The 12,402-nt window shown below is 38.5% G+C and overlaps 1 protein-coding gene across 2 annotated transcripts in view; it reads right to left on the reverse strand.

Moving 5' to 3' along the window:
• Positions 1 to 2,724: 2,724 nt before the first annotated feature.
• The window catches only part of paplna (papilin a, proteoglycan-like sulfated glycoprotein), a 30,986-nt gene continuing 21,308 nt past the window's right edge, over positions 2,725 to 12,402 (reverse strand). The window contains exons 15-27 of one of the 2 annotated variants that reach the window (XM_047345065.1): positions 12,237 to 12,317; positions 11,475 to 11,673; positions 11,133 to 11,217; positions 10,874 to 10,997; positions 9,780 to 10,248; positions 7,270 to 7,428; positions 7,052 to 7,179; positions 6,360 to 6,414; positions 6,079 to 6,225; positions 5,294 to 5,421; positions 4,960 to 5,068; positions 4,399 to 4,571; positions 2,725 to 3,327 (exon numbers count right to left, since the gene is read on the reverse strand). In XM_047345065.1, the coding sequence (XP_047201021.1) occupies positions 3,164 to 3,327; positions 4,399 to 4,571; positions 4,960 to 5,068; positions 5,294 to 5,421; positions 6,079 to 6,225; positions 6,360 to 6,414; positions 7,052 to 7,179; positions 7,270 to 7,428; positions 9,780 to 10,248; positions 10,874 to 10,997; positions 11,133 to 11,217; positions 11,475 to 11,673; positions 12,237 to 12,317 (2,021 nt within the window). In that variant the 3' untranslated portion in view covers positions 2,725 to 3,163. The remainder of the gene's footprint in view (positions 3,328 to 4,398; positions 4,572 to 4,959; positions 5,069 to 5,293; positions 5,422 to 6,078; positions 6,226 to 6,359; positions 6,415 to 7,051; positions 7,180 to 7,269; positions 7,429 to 9,779; positions 10,249 to 10,873; positions 10,998 to 11,132; positions 11,218 to 11,474; positions 11,674 to 12,236; positions 12,318 to 12,402) is intronic. The other variant, XM_047345066.1, reaches the window with a different exon arrangement.

Below are 12,402 nucleotides of genomic sequence, written 5' to 3' on the forward strand. Positions count from 1 at the left end.
GTTACTCCATCCACACTCCTCCGCTGAGCATCACTTGTTCCACAGATAGTGTCAGATATTTTTAGTTGAGTTCTGAGAAGCCATTTTCTTTCCACATATACCTGAAACATCTCAGTTTCAGGGCATTCAAATCAAGATTGTCTGTTTTGCCAAATTACTTTTTCCGTTAGTTCAAACACATTTTTAGTAGGGGAGTAAGAGTGTAAGTCTGCCGCATGAAAACAGGAAGCCGGCGTTGTCATCTGCACAAAGAAGTAGGTCAGAGCTGCTGCGGAGGAAGACGGAGCGAGAGTTGAAAGCTGCAGAGGAGCAGAGAGCGACAGCAGAGGAAAGGATGTGGTCACAGAGCAGCCTGCAGCTCCATCTCAGTGCTGAGAAATGACAGAGGTGTAACCTTCAACCTTTACCACAACCTCCGGCTCTCTGAGTGCACCTGCATTTGTGCAAACCCCCCCACATGCACACACACACACACATTCACTCTATTCATCTCCGAGCAAACAGCTACCACAGGCTCCATTTCTGTGTCAACTGAAGCTAAAACCTGAACATGTGTCTTTATGCGTTATACGACAAACAAGAAACAACAGCTGTTCACTGTGATCTGTGGCAGAAATAAATTATTTTCTATTTTGTAGCAGCTGTGATGTAGATCTTGTCACAGAGTTAAAATTAAAAAAGTCCAGTTGAGTGAGAAAATATTTGCCCTCTTGTAGATTTCTTCAGTTTCTGCTTTTCTGTCACGCTTAAATGTTTCAGGTCATCAAACAAATTTTAATATCAGACAAAGATTATCTGATTTATAAAGTAGTTTTTAAATGATTTCATTTATAAAGTTGAAAGAAGTGATCTAAATTAACCTGACCCTATGTGAGTAAGCACAAAACATGTCAAGTTAACAGAACACTGATCAGCAACAGAAACACAATGCACCTGGGGATAAGAAACATATCTCTTCAAACCAAATTCCTTATATCAATTTAAAAGCAGCTGAACTTTTAAGACCTGCTAAATTATCTCAAAAAATTCATTAGAACAGGATGACTTTAATTTACTGATAAATTTACAACCTTATGTACAATAAGTAAAAAAATAACTTTAATGATCCGTTACTTTGAGATGTTATTATGTACTGTGCCTTGCAAAGGTTTTCACAACTCTTTAACTTTTTCACACTTTATAAAGATTTTGTGTGATAGGTTTTAGGAAAGAATTGGAAATGGAATTAAAATGACACATGGTTTTCATGTCTCTACAAACAATTATAAGGATTTGTGTGCATACTGTAAGTATTGAGCCCTCTTTACTCTGCCATCTTTGTATAATTTAATCTTAATATAATTAAAGCTGTTTTGTGGAGACCTCAGGGGTTTGTTAGAGAACATTAGCATGCCTGCATGTATATTGCCATGTGTGGCAGAAACTTTACACCGCACATCTCCCTGAACATAACCGTCCCCTCAGGTGAAACACGGTAGTTTCAGCATCATGCTGTGGGGATGGGTAAGGAAGATGGGTAAGCTAAAATAGGACAAACCTAGCAGAAAATGTGTCAAAAGCTGCAAAAGGTTTAAACTGGAGTGGAGGTCATACAGCCAGAGCGACAGTGGAATGCTTTAGATAAAAATGTACTCGTGTCTTATAAGTGAAAGTCAAGGATCTAGTCTATTTCACACTGGACATCCATGGACATGTTCTATATTGTTATTTAAGGCTGATCAAGTCATTTACACAGACTCTTATTAATAAGACCATACCAGAATTGTAAAACATTGCCTGGTCTGATGTGTCTCGATTTCAGCTGCAACATTTAGATGATTGGGTCAGAATTTAGGGTAGACAACATGAAAGCATGGCTCCAATCTTGTCTTTATTTAGACCTCTAAGTAACAACTGAGCATCATTTCAACCCCGAAAAAGTGTACCCATCTTCTCGTGGCTACTTTCAGAAGGATAATGTTGAAAAGCTTCAATTATTTAGACTGGTTTCTTGAACATGAAAACGGGTTCACTGAATTAGGGCAGTTCTGGAGACAAAGGCGGACCTAAACTGGTACTGATACTGGTGTATCGAATAAGTCGCCTGCGAGTGTATATTTACCTTGATCATTTGTAAACCTTTAAAATACTGTTTTACATGTAATAATGTTATAGAAAATCTTGATATAACTTTATGTTTCTGAGAGGAAGAATATCAATTGATCCCACATGCCTGCACTAGTCAGTTGCACTGCAGGAAACATGTAGGATTAATAGGGTTTTAGGAAATTCAAACACTGTCAGGCATCTAAATTTATATTAACCTTCTGTAGACGGAAAAACTTCTGAATACCTCATCAAAAAAGATAGAAGCAAAGAAACTTATAACGCCCCAAGAAGCAATTACAGTATTTAGCGATGTTTGTTCTGTCCCTGAAGACAAAAAAATTATTTTCAGAAAAAACAACTTTACAGATTTATGTCAAAGAACTTCCAATCATTTGTGTTCCATTTTTAAATATTTCTGTAAGTATGCAAGTCCTTTATCTCTGCACTGATTAAGTATGTAACAAATGTAATATATGTTAACAGGTTTAAAAGCAGTAAAAACAAAAAAGAAACACGTTAAAAACAACTTGCATACATTTGTGCACACAATAAGCAGAAGTTGAGTTAGAGGCTGATTTGTCACATAGAGTACGCCCTGTGGTTAAAACTGGAACATCAACTCAAGCTAACCAGAGGTTATCAAAATAAGTTTATTTTACATAAAAAAATACAATAAAAAGGCAAAAAAACTGTCAAATAGGAGATAGCATCAACAACAGGTGAATTAGCAAACATTCTGATTCAAAAAGAGAAGTAGTAGTCAAAATAATGAAGCAAACAATAAAAATTACATTATTTTTAGATTATTAGATTCTCTAAAAAACAGAGAACAAATAGGTCCAGTGAGTAAATAGCTTATTTTCAGTGCCTCCTCAAATCCAGTAGATCATACATATATGGACTATTTTATGTTAAAGTTTCATGTTGTTTGATGCAGAAAGCAATTTGAGCAAAGTCCTAACTGTGGAACTCCTCGTTCATCAGTTCTTTTTTTAAAATAATTCTGCACAGTCTGGTCCACCTTTTTGGTTCCATTTGGCAAATGCAGAAGTTCAAATGCAGAAAAGTCAGCATATCAAAATGCATGCCAACCAATCCTGCCGTTCTTTGGTGCATGCTTAGCACAGCTGGCGCAGCAGAAACCGGAATAGTACTGATGGTCGCACAGCCGAGCGTAAAGTATGAGTTTGCAGTTGGCCAGTTCATTCTGGTCCACACAACCTGGCTGCACATCAACACCTGAAACAGCATATTCAAGATGTTTTTATTATTATTCAGAACGCTATCAGGCTGACATATGATGACAAACAAGCAAAGCTTTCTTGGAATTTATTTCTTGTTTTAGTTCACATCTTTGATTTCATTATATAAAAGAGTCCTGCCTTTGTTTGTCAGAATCATTACCTTTATTATTTCTCACCCATGTGATTGGCGACACCATAAAGATTACAAAGAAAAAACTTACAACAGTTTTCATTTAAATATAATCCCTTTATTTGTATAATGTCATTTTGGAAAACCTAATTCTGCTTCTACTGATGCCTACTTTCTCTAACAGTGTTTAGAACAAATCAAAAGTAAATTGTATCAGCAAATCACTTTTCAATTTAAGATACCCTAACTAGTTACCTTAGTCTGTTAAATTAGGGAACTTCTCTCTGAACTATCACTAAACACCGGAGTGCCACAAGGCTGTGTGCTGAGTCCTCTGCTCTACTCTCTATTAACCTATGTACCCCTTCTTTTTGCTCCAATGCTATTTCAAGTAAATAATATCCTAGTGGTAGGTGTGCTTAGAGTGGATAATGGGGCAGCATTCTGGGAAGAGGTTCGACACTTTATGTAAAAGATAATAACTTGCAACTGAAAAGCCAAAAGGAGAAACCACCACAAGGACAGTCTTCTATTCTCATCAATGTATCTTAAGTGGAACTTGTATCAACATTGAATTAACTGGAGATTAACATTATAGACAATCTATGTGAGTGCCTCAACTTTATCCCTCCTAATCTTAATGCTCCTCAAAGTAGTGAAATCTTCTTCTTAACTATTTTGTCATGTTCTTGTATATTCATGTTTGTTCACTTTTGTTTTTACTTTTCCCTGTCAGTAAATCATTTATGCATTTTCTATTTACTTAGTTCTTTTCAAAAAATTTTATTAAGCTTTGTATTTATGTATTTATTGTATTTATGCTGTCCTTGCACCTCTTGTTGGGTGTCGCCTGCACAATGATAGTAAAGACAGAATCTATTGCAATCTAATCTACAGTAAAACAGCAGTATGTATTAGTAGAATCAATGTTCTCACCTTGTGTGAGTTTAAGGACTCTCACTTCAGCTGTGGCGCTCACAGAATAAATGCCAGTGTAAGCATTACAGGTGTAGGTCCCCTCATCGGAGGCCTTCACATTATTTAGGATCAGGCTGCCATCAGACGATGCCAGGATGTTATACCCATCTGGACGCACTGGCACTCCATTTCTGTCAACACAAGTGAAAGGCTCTTAGGTCCTATCAGCTTAGTGAGACTTTTTTAACCCCCTTTATTTGATGCAAACCTGTGTTGTCAGTTTTCAGTGCTGTTCATTGCTATAACTGCTAATTGAATGTGAAAATAGAAGAGAAGAAATGTTTTACTAAATACTGATTGGTGTAATGCCAATACAGATTTGTCTACTGATTTTTTGAGCAAGGATCCTTTTGATCATTCTTGGAATACTAAAAACATAAAAATATACATTTTAATTCTTTAACATTTTCCACTCAAAGTTATTGGATGTATTGTATTAAGACTCATGAAATTTTCAACACTAAATGATGAGTTCCACTGAGAAACTGAATATTTTAGAAAAAGAAAAGCAACTTTTACCTGGACCAGCCTATGCTGACGTTATCTCCAGACACCACACATGGCAGCAGAGCTCTGCTTCCTTCAGACACCTGGATGTTATTGGGAGCTGTAGTGATCTTCAGGTCAACTAAGCAAAAAAAAAAAAAAAATAGGAAAAAGAGCTCGTTAGATCAAATTTGTAAACATAGAAGTATAAATGAAAGACAATCTTGTCCCTTTTTAAGACAGTAAGGGTTTTTAGTATCAACAAAAAGTTAACATTTACTGTCCCCTAGTGGTGGCTTTTTGAAACACCAACTATACATAAGAACTGTATTTGAGTGAGGTGGTGAAGATGTGAAAAGAAAATTACCTTGTACTCTGAGTTGCAGCTGCCTCTGCTCCAGCTGCTGTTGGCTGGCAGCTGTACATGTGTAGACCCCAGAGTCGTCAGATCTCAGAAGGCCGATGAGCAAGGTGCCTTCAGCATGCTGGGTAATCCTGAAACAACATAAATTAATCAGAAATTCTGTTTACTGCCATGTAAAAGGCAGAATGTAAATAAAAATTCACCCTGAAATAACAGCAACTTATGACTGCACAAGTCCCCACTCTACTTTTACTCTACTTTTCGGGGTGCCTCAGGGGTCAGCTCTTGGACCTCCCTTGTTTTCCTATTCACAGTTTTTCATTATATATTTTCCCCTCTTCTTCACCTCTGGGGATCTCAAATGTAACAGTTGTACAATTGTTCTTCAGGTAAACCACAGTAAAACTGAAGTTCTATCACTAAACAAAATTATTGTATGACACCGTGTTTGTAATTTCTGAGAGCGAATAGAATCTTACTACTTAATATTTTCGAGATTGTTATCGAATCTAATAATCAAATATCTCTGCTTTTCTAATTTATGATGATGTTTCTTGTTCAGAGTTGGTTCCAGTTTCTGGGTGAGATAATTCATTATCAAACAACCTCTATCTCATACCAACCCCAGATTTGGGATGCCATTAAAATTCTCTTTCTTTATCTGTAAGTCATTGAATTTAAAAATGAAAATTCATAGAACTTTTAGCATGCTATTTGAAATGCAACTTTTAAGGTGCCATTCACAATTGGAGTTAGAAATGCCTAGATATAGGATCTACACAACATACCTGGAGTCACTGAGGGGTTTTCCATCTTTAGTCCATTGAATACTGACATACTGCAGGGCTGCACCTGGAATTATGGTGCAGGGGAGTCTTGCAGTTTGTCCTATTCGCACTTCTATTATTGATGGGCTTGACTGATCGATGCTGAACCTGAGAAACAATACAGGAACTTAAAGTAGGTGCAAATGTCTTTACATTCCCACACTAAATGTGAAATTGAATAGATATTAGAAACACAATGGAATACTGACTGGTGCACTGATTTCGTGTTTGGATGTTCTTACCTGGGGATTGGGCCATCTTTAGGCAGCAACGTTGGAAAGAGCTGAGGTGGGGCCTCTATTGAAAAGATACATATGGACAATAAATGAGCACTTAAATAATCTCAAATTTATATATGAAAGTTTATTTAATGTTAGCAGACCCTAACAAAGACAGAAAAATGAGGGACAAATCCTAATTGTTTTTATATTATGTGACAGACCAGCTTATTGTGGTTCTAGCTGAATATTTGATCTAATGAACAGAGTGAATACAAATTAACGCCACACACTTGAGTGTGAATTCTTTTTAACTATGCAGGACTTTTCATTCACTCCCCAAGTATGTGCTCAGTGTTGATCCATCACATAAAATCCTATTATATACACAGTTTATGTGTTGCTACATGACAAAATGTGACAGATGAATGCTTTTGTTCATCACTTTACTTCCTAGATGTATTTCCTAAGCCAAATTTTAGGTAACAGGATAGGGTTGTTGTAGCATTTAAAAATTCCTACAAATTATTTTTAAATATAAATACCTATGTTTATTATTAATCAGCATCCAATAAATGCTACTTAAGCAGATCAGATACCGAACAGTAGATGGCGATCCCAGAAAACAACTCTTTTTCAGACGTGCAGGGCAGCAGCAGCCCAATTTGTGTCAAATTCTTGATTTTTTTATCTTTAATGTGAATGTAGAGCATTACCTGAGACAGACAAATAAATGTAGCGGTGATCTCGCTCCCGTTCTCGAGTGACAAAGCACAAGAACCACCCAGAGTCTGACTTCACAAGAGGGCCAACCAACAGGGACCCACTGGGCTGCTGGTGATGTCTGAGGAAATCGGAAACAACACAAGGCACAGATTACCCTTTAAGAACAATTATACGCAAGCTGCTCCATTTTGTTTGTGCTGCAGTTAACCTTTGAGCCGACACAGGGATTCCATCTCTTCTCCACTCCACAATGATGGTAGACGAAGGTGGAGGGCTGACCCTGCACGGCAGCACCACCGTCTGGCCGACTAAAGCTTCTACTTTGTCTGGATCGCTCTTATCAATGCTTACACCTGCCAAGGTCAAACTGAGGAAACATGAGGAGATACAAGGAGAGACGACTGAAAGGACAGAAAGGAAATTAAGAAAGCAGAAAGAAGCGAGGGTGAGGTTTGAAGAGGAGAATAAAATTCACTTTATGCTCTACTGTTGGTCGACAAAACAAGCATAAAGTGAGCCCCCAACCTGGCTTTTAAGTTTGTCAGACAGAAACAAAGCTATAGACAGAGAAAAACGCTCACAAAGGAGCCATGCAACATGACAAACAAACACAACATAAACTGGGCTCCTACAATCAAACAAACTAAGGCAATAGAAGTGAACAAATGTTAAAACCAACAATGATGATGCCTGACAGGAAGACAATGGCAAAAACTCCTCACCTTTTGAAAAACCCAAATGCCCCCAAACATGACACCGTGACACACACTTGCGATGACAGTATCGCACTCAAAGCTTTATTAGTTTGATCCTTTCGGACAGACAGAGCCCAGAGGTGGAGACAAGTGACACAATGAGTTAGCAGACACAGATAGGCCAACATTAGCTCAGACAAACAGCAAGGAGTCCACAAAGCATTTACCAGCTGAACGGTCCATTTAAACTCAGAGCTACAGAAAAGTTTGTCCCGCAATATTTTTAAGGGAAAACAAGAAGCTACTATCTAAGCAAAAACAAGAGGAGCGCGTGGAGCTACAAGCAGCTGGAAAACACAAGTGTTGATTATATTAGCGTCACAAAAACATATAAAAGGTCTGCCGTATAAAATAATGTATGAAACACGATTTACAGGAGTATATTGTACATAAAATGGAAGTACAGTTGCTTCGTATAATCTTGATTTTCTTGATATAAAACTGGAGTGCAGCATTACAACACTGTATCACTTTAACTACAGATCACAATGTCATCAGAAAATAATCAGTGGGCAGTCCTGCTTCAGCTCTCAGAGTTTTAAAATTAGACTCTGTGAAGTTATTAACAGCAAACATACGCTTACAGATGGTAGGAAGATGTCATGTCATAGTGAGTTTGTAGAAAAAAAAGAAACATTTGTGAAAGTATAGACATTTACTCTTTGCTAAGACAGCATTGTACCCTTTGGGGATGAACAATTTCTAATTTGAGTTTGAATGACTAAAATCAGCAAAAATGGGGGTCTGCCTAGCAACCAGTTAGCTTTCCAAAGTTCTCAGGGTTTCTTTACCTTTCTTCAAACATCCTGGAATATGCAATAATATCTGTCTACTACAAGTAAGAGAGCTATTACCATCAATATTTCTACAGAACCTAAATGCAACAAATCCACACTAATCCTTTATCTATTTAAGATCAGACATAATAAAGTGATTGGTTATAGAATTACCATTTAAATTTCAGTATTTGCCTCAAACATAAAAATAACAAGTACTACACTACTGATCAAAAGTTTTAGATACACTTTCTCACTTATTCCTTACTCCTTATTTTCATGACTATTTACATTGCAGATTCTCACCAAAGGCAACAAAACTGTGAATGAACACACTTTGAATTATATAGCAAACAAAATGTGTGAAATAACATTTTTATATTTTAGATTCTTTAAAATAGCCACCCTTTGCTTTGATTACAGCTTTGCTCTCTTAGCGTTCTCTCCATGAGCTTCACGAGGTGATCACCTGAAATGGTTTTCCAAAGAGTCTTGAAAGAACTTCTCAGAGTTTCATTGAGAGACAGCCAAAGGTTAATATTTCAGTCATTACAGCAAAGGGCGGCTACTTTAAGGAATCTAAAATATAAAAGATATTTAAAGTTCTAAGCTAAATGCTAGATTTAGTTCGTTAGTTAGAAGTTCATTGCTACATAATTCCATATGTGTTCATTCAGTTTTGATGCCTTCAGTGAGAATCTACACACAATGGAAATAGTCATAAACAAAAAGAAAACCATTAAATGAGAAAGTGGTTCTAAAACGTTTGACCGGTAGTGTACATTGATTCTTACTTGTGTGTTTTATGTTTACTTCAATATTAACTTCTGAATTTCACTTAAGATAGCTAAAGCTCTAAATTGTTATTACTACTTCCGTATAATTCCTTTTCTTGTTATATTTGGGCTTCATATTGGATCAAGAATAGTTTTTATAAATGGTAAGGATATTTAGACGTTTTTTTATGCATTGAAAACAAACTTCCTCAAAATCCAGAATGATACATGATTTGTTTTTGAACTTTGTTTCAATCTCCTTCAGTTTACTCTTTGGCTTTATAGCACAAAGTGAATAAGAGCTCCTTCAGCAGTGATTAGAAGGCTGTCAACAGCTTTGTGAAGCCAGTGGTGATGGTAGGATTGGAGCTCAGACTTTTCAGTGTGCTCCCGGCTCTTCGGGGTTCTTACCTCGCAGCTGGCCCGGTCAGCTGAGCCAGTGCAGCAGACGATGGCCGGCGTGCCCTCAGATACACTCGAGCTCTGTGGGCGTGTCTGGCTGCGCTAGTGCCGTGTCTGGCGGAGTGGCTCGGGGTACCGCCCTGCACTGTGAAAGTACCCCCCATGTTGCGTGACTGCACATCTGTTGACCCTGCAGAGGGAGACAATGCTCCTCCAGGTGTGGTCCTTTCAGGACTAGATTCTCCTGTGAACGTCGACTCTCCAACAGGCACGACTGGCTGAGGGCGCTGCTGGCTGGGCGCTGGCACCTGACACGCCCTCTGGCACTCTGCTCTGGTTAGGAAGTTGTTGCTGTTGCCGTGGCAACCTCCATACCAGAAGTGGACACACTTTGAGGTGATGACGTCAAAATGGTATCGTGCAGTCCAGCTGCTGCAGGAGCCAGCAGCACGAGGCAAGGAGCAGATGGATCGCTCAACTGTAAAATCAAAGGTTTTGCCTTATAGCCCACAAATAAGTCAGTTACTCTAACCTATTCATATTTCATTTTTACTGTACTTTATTGGTATGCTATCTGATAGACCAAAGGTAGTACACAACTGTGAAGCAGACAAAAAAAGGACATGGCTTTCAAAGTTTTTTACAAATGAAAATCTGACAAGTGTGGTGTGCATTTGAATTCAGACCTATTGAGACAATGCTTTAGAGCAGCACTTTCCACTCTAATTACACCTGCAAGTCTTTTGGGTAGGTCTCCACCTGCTTTACAGACTGACATTTGTGCCCACTGATTTTTGCAAAATGGATCAGTCTCAGTAAAATTATGTCTCTGTCATTAGTTTGTGTCATTATTCTTTAAATCATATAACGGAATCTCAATTAGTGACTTCTGAAGGCAATTAGTTGGGGGGCAGAATACCAATGAATGCCACAATTACAGATTGTTATTTGTGGGAGAATAGAATGTGTCCTACAGAGGGAGGACATGTTTTGGGGAAAAAAAGATTTGCTATATATTTGCATAATATTGGGGTTTAAGAAAACAGAGCATTAGGCTTACACAAAAAAAATAATATTAGGGTTTTAGCTTTCATGTCTCTTACTGTGGTTGGGCGGGTTAGGGCAGCCCTCTCCGTTCGGACCCCCTGCTGGTGTCTTCCGATCATAGCAGCACCCATAGGTGGTAGTGCGGCACTCTACAGCATTCTCAGAAGGAAGAGGTGCAAGCTGAGGATACAAGACATTTCCGGAATAAAACAGACACATTTGTTTGTACTTGCTATACCGGATTTACTTTGTATTTAAGAAAAAACAATGAGTCTTTTCCAGCTAATAAGTAAAACATTGTAAGAATTTGCTTACTGTGGGTGCAGGGGCCACATACTCTAAGCAGCCCTCTTTGTTGGGACCCTGAGCAGTTGTCACACCATCTTGGCAGCAGCCATAACTGAAACATAGAACAAAAAATAAGAACAAACAATTGAGCAATAAGTACTGAATGTTCGAGTCAAAAATATAAAAGAATTTGGGAAAAAAACAATTCATGCTTGTTGTGGTAAGTGGGGATTTTTCAGGCTATGCATAATGTGTGGTTAGTGTGGTAACCCAGCCATAAAAATAACATCCAGAAAACGACTCTAAAACAGCTTCCATGCATATTGTGACCTAAACCACACAGAGCAGAAATCGGTTGAGGGAGCATACCTTGTCTGGATGCAGGATGACGGGACGGGAGTAGGAGTTGGAGACTGTGGGCACCCCAGACCCTGTAGCCCCCTGGCTGTGGTGCGTCCGTCTGGGCAACAGCCATAATAAGACTGGCTGCAGTGGAGGGCCGGGGAGAAGCTGTGAGGGTCGCGCACTGTATTTGTCTGGGTGGGATCTCTTGTGTCTGGCCTGCGGGCTGAGACGAAAGCCCTTCATTGTAAAAGCAAACTAGACCCCAAATTTCCCAGAGTTTACACTGTGTAAGAGCTCACATATTACTCAATGGAAACTGATAATATTTTGAAAAATCAGTGATCAGTTTCAGTGATCAGAAACAATGTCAAAGCAAATAAACAAATATTTAAAATTCCTGAGCGCTGAAGCAGTGCGTGGTGTTGAAAACTCCAGAACTACAACAGTCAGGAACGGCACAGTTCAGTGCTTCTGAAATATTTTAATCAGGGCAATAATGCTCATGGAGTCCTGAAAACATGCCAATTAGGCCCGGATAATTAGTGCTGAGAGAGGATGGGTTGGGGACGTCAGAGGTGGGGGGTGCAATCGGGGACAAAGCGGCAGTCATTATATCAACAGAGAGGATTAGATGGAGAGGCTGTGGTCTCTAAATTAAAAGGCTGCAAAGACATTCACATTTATCCTTCTCTCTAAATCATTGTAAAAAATGTTTACTTTTACAGGTTTCTTTATAGCTCAAATGGTTTACTTATTCTTAGAGATGGATCTTGGATATAGTGTCACCTGTTGCATGACCTGGCACATACAGCTGGAAGCTAGTCTGAGTGCTGTCATGTCCTCGTGGGTCCTGAATGCTGGGGACAACTACAGACAACAATAAGAGAAAAATAGTTAGGGGAAGTGTGTTGTTGGACTTTTTTATAAAAAATAAAATCTCTGGTTTGAATGA

The sequence above is a fragment of the Girardinichthys multiradiatus genome, chromosome 19, assembly GCF_021462225.1.
Source record: "Girardinichthys multiradiatus isolate DD_20200921_A chromosome 19, DD_fGirMul_XY1, whole genome shotgun sequence".
In the NCBI taxonomy this organism is placed as follows: domain Eukaryota; kingdom Metazoa; phylum Chordata; class Actinopteri; order Cyprinodontiformes; family Goodeidae; genus Girardinichthys; species Girardinichthys multiradiatus.